General features: G+C 45.3%; 1 protein-coding gene across 1 annotated transcript in view; it reads right to left on the reverse strand.

Moving 5' to 3' along the window:
• LOC147708676 (E3 ubiquitin ligase TRAF3IP2-like) overlaps positions 1-25,234 on the reverse strand; it is a 264,726-nt gene that overhangs the window by 134,254 nt on the left and 105,238 nt on the right. Inside the window, exon 5 of the mRNA XM_086927333.1 lies at positions 6,997-7,085. Coding sequence (XP_086783459.1) covers positions 6,997-7,085 — 89 coding nt within the window. The remainder of the gene's footprint in view (positions 1-6,996; positions 7,086-25,234) is intronic.

Raw genomic sequence — 25,234 nt, forward strand, 5'->3', positions numbered from 1 at the left:
ATATTCTGATCCTGTTCCCACACCAGTACCTTATTGAGAACCAGCCTACCAAAGATTTTTTGGGTGGTATCAATCAGGCTGATTGGGCGATAGTTACCGGGTAATGATTTATCCCCTTTTTTAAAAACATGAATGATTTCAGCCCCATTCCAGGATTGGGGTATGGGGGCTCCCTTGGCGACCGCATTTGCCAAAAGGAGTATGTAGCTACCCCAGGAATTTTTGTCCTGCAAGAATAGGTCCGCGGGTACACCGTCTATGCCAGGTACTCTTCCTGGGACAACTAAATCTAAGGCGCAATACACATCGCCTAAGGTAAATGGATCGTCCAAAAAAGGTACATAAGGTACCTCCGTAGTCGATTCTATATTCTCGCCCCTGGCATATTGCGGTTTGAAATAGGCTACCCATTTGTCCTTTGGGACCCAATTCTGAGGCTTATCTGGGTTGCCCTCACTTTCCCATTTAAAAACATTCCAGAACCTTCTCAAATCTTTTTGAGATCCTGCCACTTTTAATTCTTGCCACCTCTGCTCATCCCATGCTCGTTTGGACCTAGAGACAGCACTTTTGTGCGCGGCCCTCACGAGTCCGATATTCCAGCTTGCGCGACCTTTAATGGCTCTCCCCAGATCCAACCGGGCTTGTCTACATTCCCCCGTGAACCAACGCGGGGGTTGGTGGGTGCTGAATCTATTTGGTTTACAAGGCCTAACAAAGAAACTTCTTAAGTCACCAAAAAAGGCTACATGAATCCTTGTTCCCTTTTCTAATGCCGGGGCCGATGTTCCTGCACTGGCTAATTCTCGTAGTTCACATGTTGCCTGTGCTAGCTTGCTTGATATGAAATCAACATTCTCTTGAATGCTCAAAACTTTGGCCCAACTAACATGGCGCATGCCGTTTGAGATAACGATGTCAGGGGGAGAGTTGATACCCAACCCCCCTTCATCGACAGGTTCATTCCAGTAAGTAAGTGACATAGACAGGGGGTTATGATCACTCTCGAGCCTGTCAACGATAGACATGTCCTTGAGGTGTTTCCATAATCCCAAACTAATCAGGATGTAGTCTATTCTACTCTCACAGGGTCCACTCCTAAACGTGGTGGCCCCCGACTTATCTCCAGCTGACCTGCCATTAGTCGGTCTCAAGCCTTTATTTAGACAGAATGAGTTAAGTTGGAGCACTATTTCTGTCCACATTTTAACTGGCTCGAGATCAAGTTTGAGAACACCCCAATCCTTATCTTCCTCGTCCGCTATGTTCCACTCACCACATTGCAAGGGTTCAAAAGTTACATTAAAATCTCCCCCTAGAATTACATGAGAATGCAAAGAGTGACTTTCAATCAGGTCCTCCAAGAGGGCTAAAACTTCAGATCTCTTACCCCCAGTGCTTCGGGCGTATAAATTATAAATGTGTATGGGCTCTTTATGTGGAAACTTTAACGTTAAAATCTGTAGGTCCCTGTGATTAGTGGTTAGGGACTTGATTGTGACCTCGAGGTCCTGTCTAACCCATATCGATAGGCCACCAGATGGACGACCTCTCCCTCCCTTTTCAGCAGGGATACTATAATTCAAGTAGCCAGGAAAATGCAATGGTTCCAGCAGCCACGTTTCCTGGAATAAACATATTTCGTGCTGGCTAATAAATGCTGCCCATCCCGGAGATTCTATTTTCGATTTCAGCCCGGCTATATTCCAAGACAAGAGTGACCTGGATTTACCAAAATCAAATGCAGTGTCATCATTTTGAATTATGTCAAAGATGCCAGCTGGCAAGATAGTTAAAGGGTCCGTTAGAGGTATCAGCGGTGGTGCAGAAAGAATGTTATCCTGCTTGGAAATTGTACCATATACTGGATTTACATCACTACTTGGTTCGCTATATACTGTATGGGCTATCTCACTTAGTAGTCAATCATTAGAGTCTAACCCTGAGCTTGCCTTTATGATGTCCCTGGAACCTTTGTCGTTTTTGGTTAGCCAGTTCTGGGGGAGGGTGGATCTCATTTGGATCCTAGAGTGGTCCGGAGAACAGGTTCTATATTCTAGGTTTACTAGATCTTCCACCATCTTTGGGCCTTGAAAGGTCAATTCAATGCAGTCACATATGTCCCCATGGAAAGTGAGCCTCTCAGCACAGAGGATATCCTCTCTAATAACAGACCTACAACCCCTAACATACCTAATCCAATGGATTGCTTTATTAGTTAAGGATTCGGTGGATTCATGGTCTCTGCCGGGGCTCAGCTTAGGAGTATTAACCATGTATACCTTTGTTGATTTACTTCGATAGGAATTAGTGTGAAGGGGGTTCATGCTCAAAGTGGCTGTTCTTGTTAGTTGGTGACTTCTTACAGGTATCTGACCATGGGATCTGCCACTAAGAGTAAAATCGCCACCTACATTCCCTGTTTGTGTTAATGGTGTGTTTGAGGCCGTTTTACCACAGACATGTCGATCCTGTTTGGCTTGCGATACTCCCCTCCCTGTCCTAACCACCTCACTAAAAGGTATGCCTATAGGTGGAGATAGACCTAGTGTGGTGGGAGGAGTATTAGCGGGCTTAGTTGGCTTCGCCACCTGTGTTTTTCTTGTGCCAATAGGTTTCAACGGTACAGGGCCAGTTATACAATAGCCTGAATCTGTCCTAATGCTAATCACGGCAGCGGTAAGTTGGTCAAATTTGACTTGCATACCTTCTACCAAATTACACAGGTGCTTTACTACTTCAAGAAGTGAGTTGCCATTTGATTCTATCTGTGGAAGATGCTCATGAGTTCCAGGCAAAAGGAATGCGCCTTCACTTCGAGGTGAATCTATCATAAGTACTTCAGAACCGATTTTGGGCGACAGTCTTCTATTTGAGCCAGGACGGCAAACCTATTACTGCAGGGCAAGGCTACTGAACCAATAAGGCAGTGTGCGGGAGAAGGAGAAGGAGGGGGGTTGAGCTTGTTCTAGGTGGGATTCCCCCCCACAACGGCCGCCCGGGAACGCAGCTTCGTGGATTCCCTCACTTGTTGATTGCCTTTCAGCAACACTATTAAAATCGAACAATTTCACTATTCTTGGTGATTTAAATATCCACTTAGAAGATGTTAATAACCCCCTGAATAAATCTTTCTTATCTGATCTTGAGGTTTTTAATCTCAAACTTTGTAATTCAGGGGCTACTCATCTAGCAGGCCACCTCTTGGACCCAATCATTTCTACTCTTCCGTTCGATTGTACTCAATCGGCGCGTCCGCTAAATTGGTCTGATCACTATGCGATACACTTTATGCTACCACCTGGTCTTTTTTCGGCCAGTGTTCATGTGGAGGAAACTAAATCGTCCTACCGATGGGACAGGCTCGACATGGTTGCCTTCAATCAGCGTCTGACTGAGACAATTCCGGCTTCTATCAATTCAAAGCAGGACTTGAACATTCCCATTTCATGTTGGCTGACAGACGCAGTGACTGCTCTTACCCCTCGCTCTAGTAGCAATTATAGATCTCTGCGCCCCCCTGCACCTTGGTTCTCTGACGAGTTGAAAATCCAACGTGCTAAATGTAAAGCCCTGGAGAGGAAGTGGAGGATTTCATACTCTGCTCCTTGCAAGGCGACTTACAAAGACGAGTTGAAAGTCTACCATGCAAACTGCAAACGTGCCAAGGCCACTTACATTGCCTCTAACATTACCCAAGCGCAAAATTGTCCTTGGACTCTTTTCGCCACTGTAAAGAAACTCACAGGAGCAGACACCACTCCCTCCTTACCGGCTTTGAATGGCACACAATGTAATGCCATTGCGGATTTCTTTATATCTAAGGTCGAGGGCATCTATCAATCTTTGTCCTCCCTTTCACCGCCAACTGTTTCCCTCCAACCTGGCTCTTCTTGCAGTGTTTTTTTCTCTCCCACTGTATTTATCCATAACTGGTTACCATTTGATGATTCCTCCTTCCTGTCTTGTCTAAATAGTATCAGGTCAGGTTCCCCTCGGGACCCAGTTCCTATGAAGATACTAAAACAACTTGACCTCGAACCACGGAGATTCCTAATGAAACTACTGAAAATCTCTCTTACCGAATCTCGGGTGGCACAGGAATGGAAACATGCCATGGTTGTTCCTTTGCTCAAAAAATCTGGTGCTGACATCACAAATCTTGCCAACTTTAGGCCTATATCCCTGCTGCCAGCTTGCTCCAAAATATTGGAACGCCACGTTAACACCCAGCTCAATGAGTTTGTTGAAAACGTGGGATATCTCCATCCATCCCAATCAGGCTTTCGCGCTAATTATTCCACCGAATCCGCACTCCTTGGGGTGACTGAGCGACTCCGACACGGTATCGATAGCGGTGAGACCTTTGCGCTTATTCTTCTTGACTTAAGCGCTGCTTTCGATACCGTGTCTCATTCCACTCTTTTGGAGTCCCTCCGCTCCCTTGGTGTTGATGGATCTGCGCTTGCCTGGGTAGCCTCATTTCTTAATGAGCGCACCTTTCAGGTTTTCTCAAACAAAGCTGAATCTGCGATTCATTCTTCAGCTTACGGCGTCCCTCAAGGGTCTATATTAAGCCCATTGTTGTTTAAAATTTACATCAGACCTCTTGCCTCCATTGTAGAGGACGCCGGTCTGTCTATATATTCATACACAGACGACACGCAGATTGTGTTTTCTCTCTCTAGCAGCAGGGCTCAGGAAGTCTCTGCCCTTAAAGTTGGCCTATCTCGCGTTGCAGCTTGGATGCAAGACCATCTGCTGAAGCTAAACGGAGATAAGACCGAGGTTATTATATTAGGCAAGCATAAAGATCTGTGGGCTCTAGACACTGGCCATGTGACATGGGTCCTCTGCCTACCCCTGTGCCTGTTGCTCGTAACCTCGGGTTCTTGATTGACGACAAACTTTCAATGAGGCAGCAGGTGACCAAGGTCGCTGCAGTCTGTTTTAACACCTTACGCTGGCTGCAGAAGATCCTATGGATGCTGCCTGAGTCCACTCGAAGAACTGTCGTCCAGGCCCTTGTGATGTCTCGCATTGACTATGGCAATGTGCTTTATCTTGGAGCGGATAAAGCAACAATTAATAAACTCCAAGTGGTACAGAACTCAGCTGCTCGCCTCTTGCGCAATGTTCCACGGAGAACGTCCGCAATGCAAGCCTTGCGTGACCTGCACTGGTTGAGAATTTCAGATCGTGTGACCTTCAAAACACTGTGTTTTTTGTTCAAGATCCGTCAGGGTTCTGCCCCTACCTACCTTCACAACCTTGCCCAGCCTTATCTACCTGGCCGTTCTCTAAGGTCATCTAATAATGGCAATCTTCTGATTCCAAGAATCCGACTGGCAAAAATGGGAGGCCGTTCATTCGCATATCTTGGACCAAAGATGTGGAATGCTCTCCCGCTGGCGTTAAAAACAGAAACCAATCTTCTGGCTTTTCGTAAAAAGTTGAAGACTTTTCTGTTTTGATTTCCCCTTTTTGTGATCTCTTTTTTGCACCTGCTTGTTCTCTTTCTTCAGTCTGTCCCTGGCGCCGGGAAACCCATTGCGGGTAGCTGAGCGCAATACAAATTCAATAAAATAAAATAAATAAAGGACCACAGGTTTGTCCCCACCCCCTGGTTTAGGTTTGTGCAAAAACATTTCCGGAATAACAGCTCCACTCCGCTTTTGTCCCTTCCCTTCCTTACCGTGCGTAGGGCTCCCACCCGCTTGACCCCTCTCTATTGCGTTAGGGGGGATAGTGAGTAAGTCTTCACAGTCCTGCACCAATTCATCAATGCGGTCCATTACACAGTTTCCTGCTGCATGGGATAAGCGTTTCTTGGGAGGCTTGACTTTCATCCGCTTAGCTTTTTCCCTCCCTTAAACACCACACCCGGGACCTCGTTAGCATCCTCCGTTGTTTTCCTTTTCCCCATAGTTCCAATGGACACAGATACAGCAACAAACGTGAGAAAAGTTGTACACAATGTACCTTCAAATGGTGGTGTAAGGGGGGTGCCCCAGCACTGCCTCCTTCTGCCCCGGATGGCCACAGACGGCCACAGATGGCCCGCCCTTTGCCCGGGCTTAGCCCGGCGTCACCCGCGCACGTTGCGCGACGCGGGAACTCCGCGCTCCTTATGATGCGCCGCCTGGCGCCAAATCCTGTGGTGGTCGGGATCAGCCGCAGGGATTGCTGGGTGTTGTGGTCTCCCCCCTCGGCGGCCGCTCACGGGTGGTGGAGTGCAGCGGCGGCGGAGGAGACCGGAAGAAGACTGCAGGCGATGGGCGCGATGTGCGCGAGTACCCAGGTGAGCAGGGCTGAGGGAAACAAAAGGGCCGTTTAAGCTACAGGGAGCACCCGCTCCACAGCAGCTCTGCGCTCCTTATGATGCGCCGCCTGGCGCCAAATCCTGTGGTGGGCAGGATCAGCCGCAGGGATTGCTGAGTGTTGTGGTCTCCCCCCTCGGCGGCTACGCAGGGGTGGTGGAGTGCAGCGGCGGTGGGGGAGACCGGAAGGAGACTGCAGGCGATGGGCGCGAGTACCCAGGTGAGTAGGGCTGAGGGAAACAAAAGGTCCGTTTAAGCTACGGGGAGCACCCGCTCCACAGCAGCTCCGCGCTCTTATGATGCGCCGCCTGGCACCAAATCCTGTGGTGGGCGGGATCAGCAGCAGAGATTGCTGGGTGTTGTGGTCTTCCCACTCGGCGGCCGCGCATGGGTGGTGGAGTGCAGCGGCGGCGGGGGAGACCGGAAGAAGACTACAGGCGATGGGCGCGATGTGCGCGAGTACCCAGGTGAGCAGGGCTGAGGGAAACAAAAGGTCCGTTTAAGCTACAGGGAGCACCTGGCCATTTCTGAACTGGGGTGGTGTGGAGTGCAAAAAAACGATGGATTTAGGCCCAGATCTCTGTACTGGGGTGAATGTATGACATTGTTCTGCATTCTGTCCATCAACTGTTATTTTTACTATAATTAGCACAACATTTTGCAGAGACGTACTTACTGCAGCTTGAAATCCATTGGTGCAGAGAATTTGATATAGTTTTATCACTTCAAGCGCTGCATCCACAGAATATGTGATGAAGACCTTGCCTGCGAGATGAATGCAAGTCATAAAGGTTAGTACTCTATTGAAAATTGACTAAAATTCACATTGATTTAAGAGATTTAATGTCTTACTTTAGTTCTTTTCCAAAATTGATTTAACATAACTCGCATGACTGAGAGTCAACTGGTAAGAATTTATGAGACGACCAATAGTGGGGCAAGACAGATGGACTTCACCATTTTTTCCTTTACTATCAGAACTCTAGAATGTTGAGAGATGCAGTGAAGACAATAAATTGGCTCTTGGCCAATAATGGCTGGTACAAACCGTGTGCTCCAAAGTTTCAACGGTGCTCTTTCTGGTTCTACTGGTTTACTTTTTACAAAAGTCTATATTCGTGGGTGTAATATTCAAACAGCATTACAACTCTGTTATCACAGATTATACCAGTTGAGAAAGGCCCTCTCCCCTGAATAGGCCCTCACCTATGACTTAAGCCTATAACTCAGGAAGCGTGCTTAAAACTACCATACAGCACTGTGTAGCAATTCATAATGCTACATTACGGCATAACCCCCTTACCTGCTGGACAAAATATAACAACTGAAGACCTACAGGCTTCAGTTGTGATTGCTCTTCACTGTCCAGTGTGCCACAATAAACACTTTCTATACCACACACTTTTCTTCGAGAACACTAATGAGTACTCCTGAGAATGTAACACTTCATAATAGCTAAGACAACCTCCTGACACATTATTATAATTTGGGGCAGGAAACGTCAGAAGTATTAAAACAAAAAACTGTATCTGATCAGCAGCAAAGCAGGCCTCCGACATAGCCACTCTCAACCTGAGCCAAAAATCTGACGTAGCAATCCTTACCGAATCATGCCTCAATGAATCATCGTCACCTTACCTAGAACTATTGGTCCCTTCAAATTGTAGCATCGTAAGGTTTGACAGGAAAATAAAAAAAGGGGGAGGCATTGCATGCATTTACTGCTCAGACCTCCTCGTCATTGAACTTCACGCTGACCCCACCGACTCCTGCAAATATCTCGCACTCTCTGATATGGAACAACGCTACTCATTTGTGCAAACTGCACATCTTCTACCACCCCCTAGGCAAGAACAATACCTTCTTCGACCACCTCATGGAAATCATTACAGCGAAGGTTTCCCTCCCACTCCAATGATATTTTCCTTGGAGACTTTAATCTTCACTGGAATAACCCTCAGGTTAACGCCCTCAAAGACTTCCTTGCTGACCAATCACTTACACAAGCATGCACATTTCCAACTCACACGAAAGGCGCCACGCTGGATTGGATCATTGCTAAGGCAACGGCAGTCAGACTTAACTCAATGGATCCATGCGACTGGTCTGACCCTAATACCTTCCTATTGCCTGCCACCCAAAAGACAAGGCCAGCGCAAGCTATGAAACCAAAACTCTGGCTCAGGGACACAAAAGGGCTAGATCTCGAGAAGCAGGCTGCACGTTGAGAAAATGACCCCTCCGCCCCCAAATCTCTCAAAGGTCATCGACCTTACAGAACACTACAACTCGACTATGTGTGACATAATTGATGATCTTGACCCGAATGAAAGAAGAACCCTCCGGCTATCAGAAAGAACCTGGAGACAGCACCCCTCAGCCTCCAAACTAAAACGTCTCTGACAGACCAGAAATGCTTACAACAGGTACATCCTCAAATTTAAAAAAAGAGTTCTTTAGATCGGAACTGGAAAACGCTAACAACAGATCTCGCAAGCTTTTTGAAATGGTCAAACACAAATCTAACAAACTGGCTAAAACTTCTAAAGAAACTTCAAAATCCCTAATAACCTGTGAGGAGTTCTCCTTCTTTACAGCCAAAATTACCTCCCTAGGAAACTAACTTAATTCTGTCACCAACATCCAACCTCTTTCTGCCGGTCCCCATCTCTCCTCCCCTTCCCCCAAGACAACACCCAAGAACCAAGCTCACTGGTCCAACTTCAAGTTATATGACGACCATTCCATCTCTAAAAATCCATCCTCCTTAAATCTAAATAACCACTTCAATGACCCACTCCCCTCCAGCTGTGTAGCCGTGACCTCCCAATTGATCATTCCCATTTGGACTACAATAATCAACGCTTCCCTACTACAATGGGCCATTACCTGACTCTCTAAAAGCTGGTTAAGTCATCCCCATCTTAGAAAAACCACCTTGAATCCTGCTACTCCAGACAATTTCAGACCAATATCTAATATCCCACTTCTAGTGAAAGTTCTGGAGACATGTGTGTAACTTCAACTGAGCCATCATCTCACCAACTTCAATCTGCTCGAAGAATTCCAATATGGGTTCAGGAAACTACTATCATAGTGGATGATGCTCTTCAAGCCCTTGACCAAGACAAAAAATGTCTCCTAATTCTATTGGATTTATCCTCGGCACTCGACACAGTCAACCACAAGAAACTACTTGAACTTCTCGAATTCAGTAGGGGAGTGAGGGGAACCGTTCTCGAATGGTTTAGATCCTTCCTCTGGAACCGCTTCCAGAGATTCTTAGTCAACAGTAATCTATATGCTCCTTTCCCGGTAATGATAGGAGTCTCCCAAGGATCAAATCTTTCCCTAACCCTCTTCAATCTGTACCTTGAACCGTTAGCTGAATTACTACGTACCGGCAACATCTCCTTTCACATGTATGCCGATCATACCCAGATCTACATCAAAATCTCATCTCTAGAGGAGATCTACTCTTTGAATGAGAACCCAAAGCTGACTGTTCAATGGCTCGCCTGCAACCAGTTCAAACTAAGTGCTCAAAACACGAAGTTCCTTCTAAAAACCAATCCAATCCAATCCAAACAGGCTTTATTCAACAGATTGTGTCATAAAAGCACATACAAAAGACAAATAAAACATAAGTGGTAACAATAAAAACATCAGCAACAGTGTAGAATAAAGCCAGAGCGGTCAAACCACACCACCATATAACAGAGAAATCAATTCATCTTTAAAAATACATTAAAATTCATTATTAAAACTTGGTTTAAAAATAGGAAGAAATTCATATTTTACAAATTACAAAACATATTTAAAGTTGACAGGCTCACAAGTTAAATCGGCTTCTTCTGTGGTAGTTGGGTTATATACAGTTGATCACTACCTTAGTTAGCCTTGGCAAGGCGTAGGGAGTTAAACCTTATGGCCCACGACCACCCCAAGAATTTTGCCATCGCTATGCAATTGTTGGTGAGGTGTCTGTTCTTAGGATTCGTCCAGCTTCACAGGCCTTTCTTGTACCTATGAGCTTGCAAATCGGTGTCAACCAAGCCCGTCTTGGTGCATCCTAGCCCATGCAGACAAATAATAAATGGGCCAATGACTCATTACTAAGCTGGCATACAGGACAAGTTTCATCAGCAGATTTATCCCATTTGGAAGTAAATATTCTTAGGGACAGTATGCCCGCACTAAGCTGGAAATATAATTTCCGGTCGAGCGGCTTTGTAATTTGGTCCCAATTTGACACCAAGCTTGGTGTTAGTTTACTTTCCAGGAAACGGCCAGTTAAAGAGGACGACTCGCTGGTTCTGAGTGTATTCAGCTGAACCCATTCCCAATATTTATTTTTTCTTTTGTTGTAAAATTGGCATTTATTCGGTCCTTCCACAATGACATCATACCAATACTTGCAAGACTGTCTCTCACGCCCATAGCAATTTTATTTGGTGAGAGGTATCTGCCCTAATTACTGAAAGAAACCCTTGCGCATACGCTTCAAGTTCTTGAGTAGTCCATAGCCTCTGCCAATACAAGAGAGGGCGCAGTTTGGCTATACATGCAATAGGTTTCCTCCCATGGTCATACAGTAGCGGACAAGATGGAGTGCTCTGTGGTAGCCTGGTAATTTTTCTCAAAAATCTGTTTTCCACTAATGTCAGCACATAAAGGTTCTTGCACCCACAAAGCTCTGAACCATGAAGAGCTGAGCTAATAACTTTCAAGTTATAGATCTCAAGTACCGGGCTGATTGGATTTAAGTGAGAGGAATTATGTTCTGTATGCAAAACCTCAGACAATTGTCTGTGCTTAAGAGATGCCAGATCAATCTGGTGGTTCCATTTCAAATCGTCCTGAATATTAGCCCCCAGATATGTAAACTCCTTAACTTGCTCTAGCGGCCGATCATTTATTAAAATGCCCCCTTTGTAGGCCCTATGCAAATTAAAGGCCAGAGCTTCATCGTTTCTTAAGGAAGATCCGCCTACGATATTTCTTTAGGCAATCCCCTGAATTTCATGTAGCTTCCCAGACAGGATTGAGAATACCAGTCACCTTTGTCTCACCGTCACATGCCATAACCATTAGGATTCTTGCATATGAAAGCGTGGTCCTGAGGGATGTCTCCAAAGTCCTCAAAGACAAAATATACACCAATCACAATGTTACCAGGATGGAACGCGAAGCTCTCCTGTCACTTAAGCAGAACAAGGAAATTGTAATCAAACCCGCGGACAAAGGCGGAGCCATTGTAGTTTAAGATGTGACCCAATATAAAACTGAGATCCTAAATCTAACTACAAGATGGAGTCAGTTATATGAAACTAAGGCAGACCCAACCAAAGAATTGGCAAAAAAAATCTTGGTAATCATGAAGGAAGGGCTAGAACAAGGTTTCTTATCTAATTTGGAATTTCTATATCTGAACCAGAAGCAGCCACGCCTCCCTCCCATTTACACGCCGCCGAAAATCCACAAAGACATGCGGAACCCTCCCGGATGGCCAATCGTAGGGGTTGGGGATCCCTACTCGAACCCCAGTTTAGGTACATAGACTTCTTCCTGAAGCCAATAGCAGAGACCACAAATGCATACTTGAGGGACACCATGGAGACCATCAATGTGGTGGACCAACAACCCTTTGACCCGACTGCGCAACTTTTGGTGACCTTCGACATCTTATCACTTTGCACACAAGTATACCTCAGGAATCACCTCTTGATGTGAGGACGATAGCTCTCGACAACAGGACAGCACCCATCATGATACCAACAGAGTTTATCATTAAATTACTACAGATCGCCATGATGAAAAGAGTTTTCTTTTTCCTGGGTAATTATTATCTTCAAATCAAAGGCGTAGCGATGGGGCCAGCCTTTGTCCCGCAATTATCTTGATGGAACATTTTGAAAAATCTTATGTGTTTAGCACCACCAATCCCTACAACTGTCAGGTTACCATGTGGAGGAGGTACATAGATGATATTTTAATGATATGGACTGGGGATCCTTTGCAGTTGGGCCTCTTTCGTGCTTGGCTGAATCTCAGGCATATGGACATACAGTTTACTATACATTTTGACTCATAGTTATAGTTATAGTTATTGATTTATATAGCACTGAATCACCCATGAGGGTATCTCGGCGCTTAGGCTGTGGAACCCTTCCTGGCTCTCCCTGTGAGGGGCAGAGCCAGGCATCCTAGCGCTGGTGGGGCCGTTGTGGAGATTAAGCAAGCTATTGCCCAGAGTTGCAGCGTGGGGCTTATGATTTGAGAAGGCTCCGAAGCGATAATTATCAAGTTCGCGGACATTGATCCTAGACCCTGCCGCGTTAGGAATTGAACCCTGGTCCCGGGCCTGATCTCTGCTTCAGGGTCTGCAGCCTCTAACCAGTGAGCCACACTTCTCCACCATTAGAAACTAGAACAACCAACTGTACACCACGTTATATCGGAAGCCAGCAGAACAGAATTCATTGCTCTGCTACAACAGCCACCATCCACGAGGCTTAAGAGATAACTTGCCCTTCAGGCAGTTCCTGCGTATAGGTCTGAACTGCTCAAATAAAGAAGACTTCTGTATGTCAAATTGTTCTAATGTGGTAGTAGGACACAAGTTGTGTCCCACTTTAATCTGTATGGATATTGACTACTAATCTATATATTATATATTAAATTCTGTCCGGCTGGACGAAGAATATAGAAACTATTTAGTCTATATTTACTTCCACGCTTATTTTTCACTGTCTAGGAACCACTGTCTTTAGAAACAAATAAAGAAGACTTTATGTCTGAATCAGATGAGCTGGGTGACCAACTTCTCCAAAGAGGGTATCCGAAGAGATTGGTAAAGAGAGCACGCAAGAAGGCCTGGTATAGCCCCAGGGAAACAATGCTGACATCCAGAGAAAGGGAATGCAACTCCACACAGAAGATGATCTGCGTCGGCGGATCGAGGCAAAATGGTGGCTGCTCCAGTGGCCGAGTGAACACCTGTAGCTGACCGCCTCCCATATCCCTCCGAACTTTCACTGACCTGACGCGGTTTAAGAACTATGGATGCAGATTAATGGAGAGTAATCTTGGATAGCGAAAATCGCATGAAGATTCCTGATGCTCTGCAGTATATTAACATACCAGTGCTCGGCTTTGTTTGGTCCCCGGATTCAGTTTTTGCGTCTGGTGTGGTCCCTATCACAAGGTCTGTTGGCTCAGTGGACTAATGCATTCACTGCATGGCCCTGTGTTCGACCTCATGGTCACAGGTTCAAATCTCGGCTGGTACACTCAGCGTTTCATCCATTTGAGGTCGATAAAAGGAGTACCATTGAGTTGGGTAACAATATACATCTGGTATTTCAGCGCCAAGATGCCCTGTTGCTGGTGTGAACGTGCGCTTTACAAATACACCTGTTATGTTACGTTACAAGGAGCTCAGCGCGCTGTCTCAGGGAGCCTGCGTGGGGCTGTGGGAGCAGAGATGCTTCCTAAAGGTGCCCGAGGAGTCAAGCAGCGCGGTGGAGACTCTGCTGCAACTTCGTCGAAGCAGACAGAAAGCGCCCAAGGGAAACAATGATAGGGATCGGTTACAGCAGATTATCAACAACCAGGACCTGACTCAATGAACAGATACCCTCAATGTACAGACATTAGAGGGTCTATAATATTTTCTAACGACTCCCCCACCGATGCGGTTTACTGCCGCTAACTCAAGTGTCTATATATCCAATTTGTAACGCAATGTCACAACACTGCAGCAAAAGAATTCCCACAAGAAATTGATTACAAAAGATTAGAAAACAATGTGAGAATGGCGAGAAAGCACCCCACGGTAGTAACACCAAGGGGGCTTGCTAGTTGGTACTCACTAACACATCCACTTATCTTCGGTTGCTTTCTCACCATGAAAGAAAAGTGTGTTCCAACGTGAATTTTCTTAAAAGTGCAGGAAAGAAACATTGAAAGAAAAGTAGAATATGCACTAATGTCACTCAAGTGACCTGTTGGTTGAGAAAGGAAATGAAATGCAATTCCCAACATTAAAAATGAGATACTACTCACTGGCTAGATTTAGTTTCATACAGTGCTATGAGCATCCTCAGTTAAAAAATGGTTCAACTCAGACCATTGTTACGTTCAAACTGCCAACATGTTTCGTTGCTACCAATTTGCGCAACTTCATGAGGGCTAAGGGGCTGACCCGTCTTCACTTCACTTAGAATTACCATTTGGTTGAGTCGTTGCCAGTGTCCTTCGTACCTGCAACCAACTCGTCATGTGCCACGTGCCAATTGGTCACGTGCCCCCAGGGTAACCACACACAATTACGGGACCTGCCGGCGTTTCAAGGCTCAGTCCTCCCGGTTACAGCAGACCCAGGAAGTAACTCACAACCCAGGAACAGCCGATCTACGGGGCCAGGAAAGAAAGTTATGCCTGCTATTTTTCTCACTGTCATGAAAGGCAAGAACTGCAACTCAGAGGGGATTGTGACGAAGGACGCAGATGAAGGTACACACCAGGACGAGGTGAGCAAGGGGAATGTAGAGTCCTATGACTGTAATGGGCAAGCAGCAGCAAACAAACTGAGTCAAGGAGGGCAGGGGGATGCCGACCCCGTTATCCATACCCCAGAGGTCTTCGATGGGTCAAGGGGTAAAAGTTCTGCTAATCCTATTTTGGAGGGGACAGAACACGGTGCTAATGTGGCAGGAATAGTTGGTGGCAATCCAGAGATGGCTGAAAGAGCCTATGATATGCAGCCGATGAGCAAACAGGTAGATCACAGCAAATCCCATGATCTGCCTGAAATGGACCTGGATGAACATTTTGTTTCACTCTCTGATCACTCTAACTCGTCTAGTGATGAATCTGTACAGCTGTCTGGATGGTCCTTCTGGCTCGCCAAGTGGGCAATGGAGTGAGACTAGCAGTATACATCAAGATGAGACCCCGAGGAATTGGACTAGGACGCCTGGCTTAGATAAATACAGAAAAGAAAAAAAACAGCAATACCCGGAGAGGAGGATGGGTCAGCGTCCGTAAATAGTCAGATACTGCCTGTGTCACCAGAGAGACAGCGACAAGATCAACATAACTCACTGGGTTGCACGGAAGAAATCTCTTTGGCTGTCACTTATGAGACAATAATGTCACATAGAGAGAAAACCCGGGCTGAGAGCCAGAAAACACAGGGGGCGTGTCGAAAGCTACAAAACTCACTTTGACGGGTGGCCAAGTCCTGCTCTGAATTTGCTGAGCAGATAACAGAAGCTGAGAACAGGATCTCCGCTCTTGAGGATTAAATGACCGCTCAGAAGGCAGTAACAGATGATTTAACAGTGAAGCAGTGACATGGCCTGGAAACTCCACATGGAAAATAGACTCCGTCGAAACAACTTAAGAATTTTGGGAGTCCCTGAATGTTGTGGTAGGGCTGCTTACAGAGGCCTTACCGGAGTTGACACATTGGGCATGGGACAATGAGGTGCAACGGGCCCATCGGTTCCTCTTTTGGCAAAAGACTAATCAGGAGGCCTGTAAACCTGCTCAACCTAAGCTATTCTTATTGCTCTATCTAATTTTTTTATCTAGGCAGGCTTTGTATGATCTGGCTAGGCCAGATAGGAAGAGAAGGTGGAATGGGTTAGAATTTTTTGTGTGCCCTGACTATTGTCACCAAACAGTGGAAAAGAGGTGGCAGCTCCGGCAATTAATTTCCCCATTTCAGGTCAAGGGTGCCCAAATATTTCTACTCAATCCTGCCAAACTCAAGGACATACATAAGGATAGTACTAGATTTTTCACATCTGCAACAAAGGCTAAATAGTATCTCCAGAATATTATACCTTAAGTTTGAAATTACAATAGAAGGTTTTTATAATTATGTACTCGTAGCATGTACTCATAGCATGTGAAAAACTTTATAAGTATAAGTACAGGTTTTGGACTACGCTTCTCATCTCTTTTTCTTTAAATACCTGTTGAATACTGACTTATTAGCACATCGGTGGGGGAATTGTGGGGGGGAGAGGGGGACGGTCAGCGCTGGGACAGGGTTCTCCATCATCAAAGACTCATGGGTCTTGCAGCCTCCATGGTTGGATAGGTATGGGGGTCTCTGAAGGCAGAAGAGACAACAGGGTGGGGAAGGGTGGGGCATTAGGGGGGCAGGTGGCTGCAGGGGCACAGGCACTAACTAAAAAATGGGGTAAAAAAGCCAATAAATGAGTTTATGCAAATGAGAAGGAGTGATTTGTTATGTTGGGAGAGAGGGAGGTGTTTTCTTAATTTTGAAGAAAGTCAATGCTGAGCATGTTTTCGATATGTTCATTTAATGTCCGGGGCCTTAATGAGAGGACTAAACAACAAAGTGTAGCCAAGAAATTAAAAATAGGTCTCCTGATGTGATATGTCTTCAGGAGACTCATATCCCTTGGGTTAAACATAAGGTACTTACAGAGCTAGGATATGAGTTACTGGCTTGTACCTCACAAGGAAGTACAACCAAAGGGGTGGCCATCTTGGCTAAAAGAAGCAATTTAATGGTAGGGAAATGTTTGTCGGATAAATATGGGCACTGGGCCATAGTTGAATGTGTTGTAGCTAATAAAAAGTTCACAATATGTACAGTATATGGATCAAATCAGGATGACGCTCAGATACTAGATTATCTAAATACTGAATTAGCTTCTTGGGCATCTCTATGTGGGGATCTTAATATTCAGTTCAAATAATCTTTATTCGGATATGAATATCCATGAAAGCACCAGTCAAAAGGATACCAGCAGCAATACAGATAACTAAAAACACAATATAAAAACGATGGATTAAAACGATGGATAAAAAAGGGACTTCCAGGTAATATTAAAGAGTTACAATTATATGAATATATAGAAAAGGGCGCAACACAGCAATACAGCGGTGTCATGGATAACAATAAAACATAAACAAATATGTAACTCACATTTGGCAACATTGTACAGTCAAATGTGCGACTAACAAATAGCAGCATATTGTTACGATGAAGTGCAATCAAATGTACCACTTAGCAAGTAGAAGCATATTATTATGATAAAGGGCAATCAGATGTAGATTTTAGCAGCATAATGTGGGGAGATATGGGATGAAATTAAATATAAACTTTATAAGCTGATTCCAGTCCAATAATGACACTATCCTTTAATGTTTTATACTGAGAGGTGTTTGTAAGATCAAAAGGCAAAATGGTGTTATACGCTTGAAAACCCTTAGGTATGTTACAAAGTGCTCAAGGAGGTATGCGAGCGAACTGCTGCTCTCAAAAAAGAACTTACTCGGAAAATAAAATCATCCCTCTCAAACATGAGAATTTCTGAGTAAGCTATTCGATAATCAATGTTGGCAATTGCCTTAAAATAAGGGATCAAATATTTTTTAGTGTATATTTGATAAAAGTTGCACAAGAATAAAAAGTGTAACATAGTTTGGTTACTACAAATACCACAAGGAAAAGGCATTTGTTCAAGGTTGATGTTAAAACCCAGAGGAAAACAAAGTGAGTATTTTAAAGTGTCGGCCCTGAGGCGAAAAAACAAACTTCTCTCCCAACAACCTATGTTTTTCAGGAGATACTTGGATGGCATATAGGTTCTTGAGTTATTAGCGTCCACTAACAACATATACCTGGAAACAGTTGATTTTGGGAGCTCTGTGGCGTATCTTGCTTTATTATAGGATTCATATAATGCGTCCATCAGAATATTTTTGTTTATTTCCCGTTGATCAGTTGGATTGAGGAAAATGTGTTCTAGATTCACACTGCTTACATTTTTTCTAACTGCGGCAAGCCAAGTTATGCTCCCTCCCTTGTCGGATTTAAGTCAATCTACTATTATATCCCTCGTCAAAGTTTCTGCCGGGGTTTTGATAAACTTTTAAACAAAATATGGCAGGACGTGACCTAATATAATCTTCTATGTAATACAACTTTAATTCCTTATGACACATGAAGTTTGAGGAGGAGATTTGGGCTTCAAGAAGTTTTCAGCAAAATCTATTTTCTGCACTCCGTATTCCACCACAGTTTGTAAAGCCCCAAACTTCTGTGCCGTATGTGGCGGTGGGAATACACTGTGCTTTATAGATTTTGATTACAGGTAATGCTACCTCAGCTTGCTTTGGTTGTGGGAGGCTCAAAATTGAATTGATAGCTTTTAAGAATTTACTTCTGCTGTGGCCAGCGTGAGCAGCCCAAGAACCATTATTGGAAAATACTGACCCCAGGTATGGGAAAGTGCAGGTGCGTGATAATTGATTAGGGCCTGAGGTTATTGAGTTAAACCGATGCTTGTTGGTTACCATTAATTCTCAGTACATCAGTAGTAAGTTTTGGCAATATGTTGTGTAGTACATTTATGTAAAGAAAAAATAGGAGGGGGCCAGTACGCACCCCTGCCTGACCCCTCTGCCGATGGTGATATCCTTTGACACCTTCCCGTCATTGCTGATCTTTACCTGTGCCTTCAGGTCCCTATGCAAGTTGCTAAAAAATGAACTAAGGCCTCATCCAACCCATATTTGAGAGATGAGGTCCATAAAGGCCAGGTAAATGGGCGACTCCCGGGCTATTGTGTATTTGCCAACAATCACATTTAAATTAAGGCATTGTTCCACTGTTCCCAATTTGCTTCTAAAACCTAGCTGATATTTGTTTAAAATGTATTCCCTTTCTGCCCATGACCTTATTTTGTGAAACAGGATCCTCCCAAGAATCTTCAGTGTGTTATCAATCAGCTAGATCAGTCTGTAGCAACTGGGTTGGATCGGTCTCCTTTTATAAAAAACAGGTACGATGATGCTGGTGGACCAGGTGGTCGGGATAAAAGTGCTTGTTAAGTTATTAAAAAATTCAGTAAAAGAGGTGCCCAGAATTCAGGTTTATGCTTAATGAGATTTATGGATGGGGCGTGGCTTGGCTGTGCAGCGGAATGGCCGCACATTAGAGCGGCTCCACCGGCCGAGTGATATTAATCTGGCATATATCCATCAAAAAAGCACAATACCACTGTCTGACCACGGAGAGCAGCTATAAGAACTGGCCAGCGACTTAAAGTAACCCGGGCTCGAGAACAAAGTGTGGCTATTCCAAGGTGGAGTTCCTGAGCCGAGATGAGGCCTGGCCATGAAGCGGCAACCTGAAGTCGGGACCTAGATTTTGTGGATGACCTGCAGCTGAGTGGGAGATCGCCGTAGGACGGGGTCGAGCTGGGACCTTGGCTGCGGTGAGTGGCGGGGAAAACTGGACGGGAAGCTCCGCAACTAGTGGGAGACCCTGAGATGTGGGAATAAATACTCAGAGCCCCAGCAGAACATATTGCGCTACGGAATTCTGCCGATGCGTGTTGGTGCGCAAATACCGCTGTGTAGCGCGGCCCGGGCTGGATCTGGTGAGCCTTATGTGATCCTGCGAAGTGACCGGGCCACCATATAGCTACCCTGCAAGCTGCTGCAGCGGTTAGCAAATACCGGTCCCCCAACGAACTGCCTGGTGTTATTTGGGAGCAGTGGTGCCTATAGCCGCCATTTTGCAAAGCCTAGGGAACTCTTTGCGTGGGTGGAGGACTAGCACAGTGGATGATCCTGCTAGTGTAGAGGCACTTAAGACAAGGGAAGGATCATAAGGTGGGGTCAAAACTTGGCTGGGGCAAGAAGAGGCGCATTCATAGCGTATCATTGCTGCGTGAGGAAATACAGTGAAGTGGCACAACAAGGACTTGCTCCGCATCGGTGCAGACGTGGCGGGTGCGCAGAAGGACAATCGTTCAGCGGATGGGCCCTAAGTGAGTTCGAATCTGAACTGCGATCTCAGTCCCAATACAGTAGTGAAAGGTGTACTTTCAGGCATAATAAAGAGGGGACAAAACGCTAGCTCGCTATAAACTGCTATTGCCATTCTTGTATGGAGCAACCATCACAGCGCAGCCATTATCGCGCCCAACTGAGCAGAAACTGTAGATAGGAAAAAGCAGCAAGTGCTGTGCGGAAAAAGGAGGTATTCACTGCGGGGCATACTGTTGGCATCTGGGAGCACCCACTTCCAAGACGTAACTAAGAGCACAAATGGGACCCACGTGGTTGGAGACGCAGCGTGTCGTGGCAATGGTGGCAGGGGGTGCTGTGGAGCAGACAGTGCCAGCGTGCCCTGGAAGGTTGTAAAGCAGAGATCTGGAGGGATGTGGCAGGTGACAGTGATTATCGCTCCCTTTTAACATATACCAAGTAATGGAGCCGTGGAAGAGTGTGCAACCATTCTGCGCAGGCTATTAGCTTGCTGTTCAGATATTGGCAGTGATATCCAGATGTAAATAGGCCTGTGTACGAGGTCCGGTGGGAACACAGGACTATTTATATTGGGTCACTTCACCGAACTTCACGCACGAGTGACAGCTGTGGGCCACCATGGGCAAGCCGGACACAAGACAACCATGACTGAACTTTGACAAAAAAAACTGCCAAAGGAGCAGAAGGCGAGTTGTCCCATCAAGAGCAGACTGAAGGCCATACAGCGGGTCAGCCACCAGCAGAAGATATCAGAGAAATGTTTTAAGTTCTTAAATCTAACATTCAAGGCCTGGATACTAAGTTGGATTCATTGGCGGAAAGGATGGACAGAATAACGCAACAAGTAGAAAAACAGGAAGGTGACCTCAGAGTTTTGGAAACTAGACTGAAGGAAACTGAAGTAGGCCAGACGGAAATGGACAAGAAGCTGCAGGGCATGGATGGCGTGCTGTATGCCATACAACAGAAGAATGAGGACTTGGAAGCTAGGTCTCGAAGCAACAACATACGAATTACAGGAATTGCGGAAACAACAGACATCCAGAACATGGAGAAGTTTGTGGACGATGATGTCAAACCTCTTCGGACCGGACTTGTCAGCCATGTTCCTAATAGAGCGAGCACATCGCACTCTGGGCCCCCGTCCAAGGCCCGGCGCATCTGCTCGGCCAATATTGGCTAGGGTACTGAACTACAGAGATCGCGACACTATACTACGGGTGGCTAGGGAGAAAGGTGAGATACAGTACAAAGGGCATAACATTGCGCTCTACCCAGACTTTACACTCCAAGTGCAAGCAGCACGGAGAGAATTAATTCCTGCTAAGAAACTTTTTCAGCAAATAGGAACTAAATATGTTCTAATATATCCAGCTAAACTGAGAGTCCAGGGGCCCGGAATACCCACTTTTTTCACAGACGTTAAAGTTGCGCTTACTTCCGCGAAAAAGTTGGCAAAGGAACACAAGCAGCAAGCGACGACCAGAGGCTCACAGACTGACAAAAATCTGAGTGATAATGATTGATGGATCTGACCAAGGGAGATGAGTGCACAGATAAGTATCACCAACTGTACTATGTGATACAATGCGTTGTTACTATTAGTAGTGTGTTGTCATGATAGTCTCAGTATGGGTATGAGAGATTAGAGAATGAGTTGTTTTATAAGCATCAGTGTTGGACTGTTGATCTGTATAGCAAACTGTTTCTGTGGCCGTGGGTCATACACTCGTCCACCCTGCCGGGAGTGCAGGGGAGTGTTGGCGGTAAACTCACGCACCCCATTGGGATGACTCCCTTAAGTTCACAACTGTGGACCAAATGTTTGCAGTTCCGGGGGAAGGGGGAGGGTGATTCACAACCTATTTGGGGGGTTGGTGTGGGAGGGGGGGAGCTGGGTTACGTTCTGTTTAATTAACTTTCCTAGTCAAATGCAATACTATTTAGGACGTCTTCGTTTGAGAAATATGCGCTCATTTTGCTGAACCAGCCGACTACCTAGATCAGAATTGTAGAATGATGTTTTTCGCACTACTAAAATTTGATTGCATATTGGACACATATGAGATCGTAGCTAACCACGTACATACACATCACTGACACTCCACATGACGGCACTTAATTGCCTTTCTTAGAATGTTAGAGGTCTGAATGATCGCAGCAAGGCCTGGCTGATCCACTATTATCTTTTGAGACATGCAGTGGACATCTGCTTAATTCAAGAGACCCACCTAAAGTCAGCGGCTGCCAAAACTCTTAAACATAATAGATGGGGGGAGGTGGTGGAAGCGGGATACTCAAACTATTCCAGAGGGGTGGCAATTCTTATTCGTAGGGGACTACAATGGAAATCGCATCACAAGATAATAGATGCTGAAGGGAGATATATTACCTTACAGGGCACATTGTACAATCCCCCTGTGGCGATTATAAACACATACGGTCCAAACACTGATAATCCCACCTTCTTCCAACATGTCAGACAAAAGATCCAGACATTGGAAGAAGTGGCTATTTTGTGGGGGGGAGATTTTAATGAAGTAATGTTGCCTGTGCTGGACAGACAGGGAGCTGCTCGTGACCACCATCCAAAGGCAGCTGAAATGTTGGTGGGAATTGTAGAGGACCTCGGCTTAATGGAATCCTGGAGGGAGCTCCACCCAACGGTCAGAGAGGGTACATGCATGACACATCATTGTAACGCATGTTCCAGATTGGACTATTGGTTTGTCACTAAAGACCTTCATTTCTGGATGGTGGGGGCTACACATCACTCACGTACTTTCTCTGATCACGCACCTGCTCAGATACAACTGCTAATTCCACCGCCATATAGACAACCATTTACCTGGCACATTCCAAGAGGTACATTATTGGATCAAGTATTTCAGGAAAAATTGAGGGAGGAAATTGTTGAGTACTTTACGTTGAACAAGGGGACGGTAGACTCACCACGGATGTTATGGGAAGCGTTCAAAGTAGTAACTAAGAGTAATTGCATAGCACTCAGAACGGGGGTACTAAGAGTAATACGCACTACTCTAGTCAGATTGGAATGCGAAATCAGAGAGCTAGAGTGTTCGATCCAATCATCTCCATCACCAGCTAATAAGGCCTAGCTTAGATCTAAATTAACGGAGTTTCAGACAGAGGCGGAGAGGGAAACAGTGTATATGTACAAATACACACAAGCTAGGAGATATGGAGAAGGAGATAGAGCAGGAAAAACAGTGGCTGGACTCCTCCGATCCCTGAGGGGGTCTAATTATATTACCTAAATACGGACGGATAATGGTGAAATGGCTAGGACGCCGCAAGACATACTAGAAATAATGACTACTTTTCATAAACAGCTTTACACCTCCCACACGAACCCATCGCAATCAGACATTACGGACTACCTAGATACTGTGGCTTTGGCTTGGTTTAACAGGGGTGCTCGGGAATACATGGACCTGCCGATTACAGTAGATGATGTCAGACAGGTGATAAGCGGCATGCCAACCGATAAATCCCCAGGAGCAAATGGTCTTACTGCTGCATTCTATAAAGAATACATTGACATTCTAACTCCCCGTCTACTACAGGTATATATGGAGGCAATGGACATGGGTATTTTGCCCCCTACTCTTAGAGAGGCCACAATAATCACTTTATTAAAACCTGATAAAGATCCAACTAAACCTGATTCATATCGACCCCTGTCGTTAATAAATCTGGATGCTATCTACGCCAAATTACTTGCTAACAGGCTACAGCCAATGTTACCACAGATTGCTTTACCAGACCAGTCTGAGTTTATCCCTGGCCGTTCAACGGCTCATAACCTACGGACCATATTTGGTTTACTACATTACTTTGCTCCGCATGTCCAGGCAGTCGCTGCACCATTAGATGCTACTAAAGCGTTTGATTCTTTGGAATGGAAGTACCTTTTCTCCCTTTTGACCCGAATGGGCCTGAGTCCTATGTTCATTAAACAAATTCAACTCATTTATAATATCCTGAAGGCAAGAGTGAAGGTAAACAGGCACGTGTCGGAACTGTTTGAAATCACGAGAGGGACGAGACAAGGTTGCCCATTATCGCCGCTACTATTCGCTATCGCTACCGAGCCACTGCCGGCTAGGCTCCGGCAACACCACAAACAGAGGAGCATAGGGTTTACATCTAGGGGACTATTGATATCCATGTATGCGGACGATACAACGATTTATCTGGTGAATCCCAAAGATAATTTTGATGTCATTATGAGGGAAATGGTTCGATATAGCGGGTTAACAGAGATACAAATAAACTGGGCAAAATCCACGATGCTGCCACTCACAGATGGAAAGCCCCATGTGATACTCAGCTTCCTATACAATGGGCAGATGGTGAGGTACGCTACTTGGTATCTAGATTAGCAGGTCCATTCAGGAAATATGGTTGGCAAACTATGGTAAAACGAATGAATGGTTTGAAAGTAGGGTCCAGTGTTGGAAACAACTTCCGTTATCCCTTACGGGATGAATAGCTTTAGCAAAAATGGTTATTTTACCCAAACTTTTATATTTATTTGTAAATATACCAATGCCATTGACCAATAATGTTTTAAAGCGCCTCCGCACAATCATCATTGGTCTGGTTTGGGCAGGCAAACAACCACGGGTTTCATGGAATTTGTCTTACCTTTTGTGCAGGGAGGACTGGGAGCCTCCGACTTTGAACTTTATGCTTATAGTGCACAGGCACAATATCTACACTATTGGCAACACCCAACACCGTATCAACCGCACGTAGAGATAGAAATAGACAGGGTCGCACCTCTCCCATTGAACGTGGTGGTCTATAAGCCATACAAAAGACCCCATATGGAAATAGACACGTGGAAACAATGAGATGGGCGTGGAAAAACATTGCTAAGAGAGCGGGTCAGGACGAGCTGTATGCACCATCCATGCCACTCTTAGCACCAGTGATGGATGCTGCTACCACACTGAGAGGGGAAGACCGAGATCTAACAAAGGGTAGTGATCTGTATCCAGAGGATACATTCCTTAAATTACAACAGATGTGTAACCAGCAAACACCCTCAGCGTCAGACA

This window comes from Lissotriton vulgaris, chromosome 6 (genome assembly GCF_964263255.1).
Source record: "Lissotriton vulgaris chromosome 6, aLisVul1.2, whole genome shotgun sequence".
Taxonomy (NCBI): domain Eukaryota; kingdom Metazoa; phylum Chordata; class Amphibia; order Caudata; family Salamandridae; genus Lissotriton; species Lissotriton vulgaris.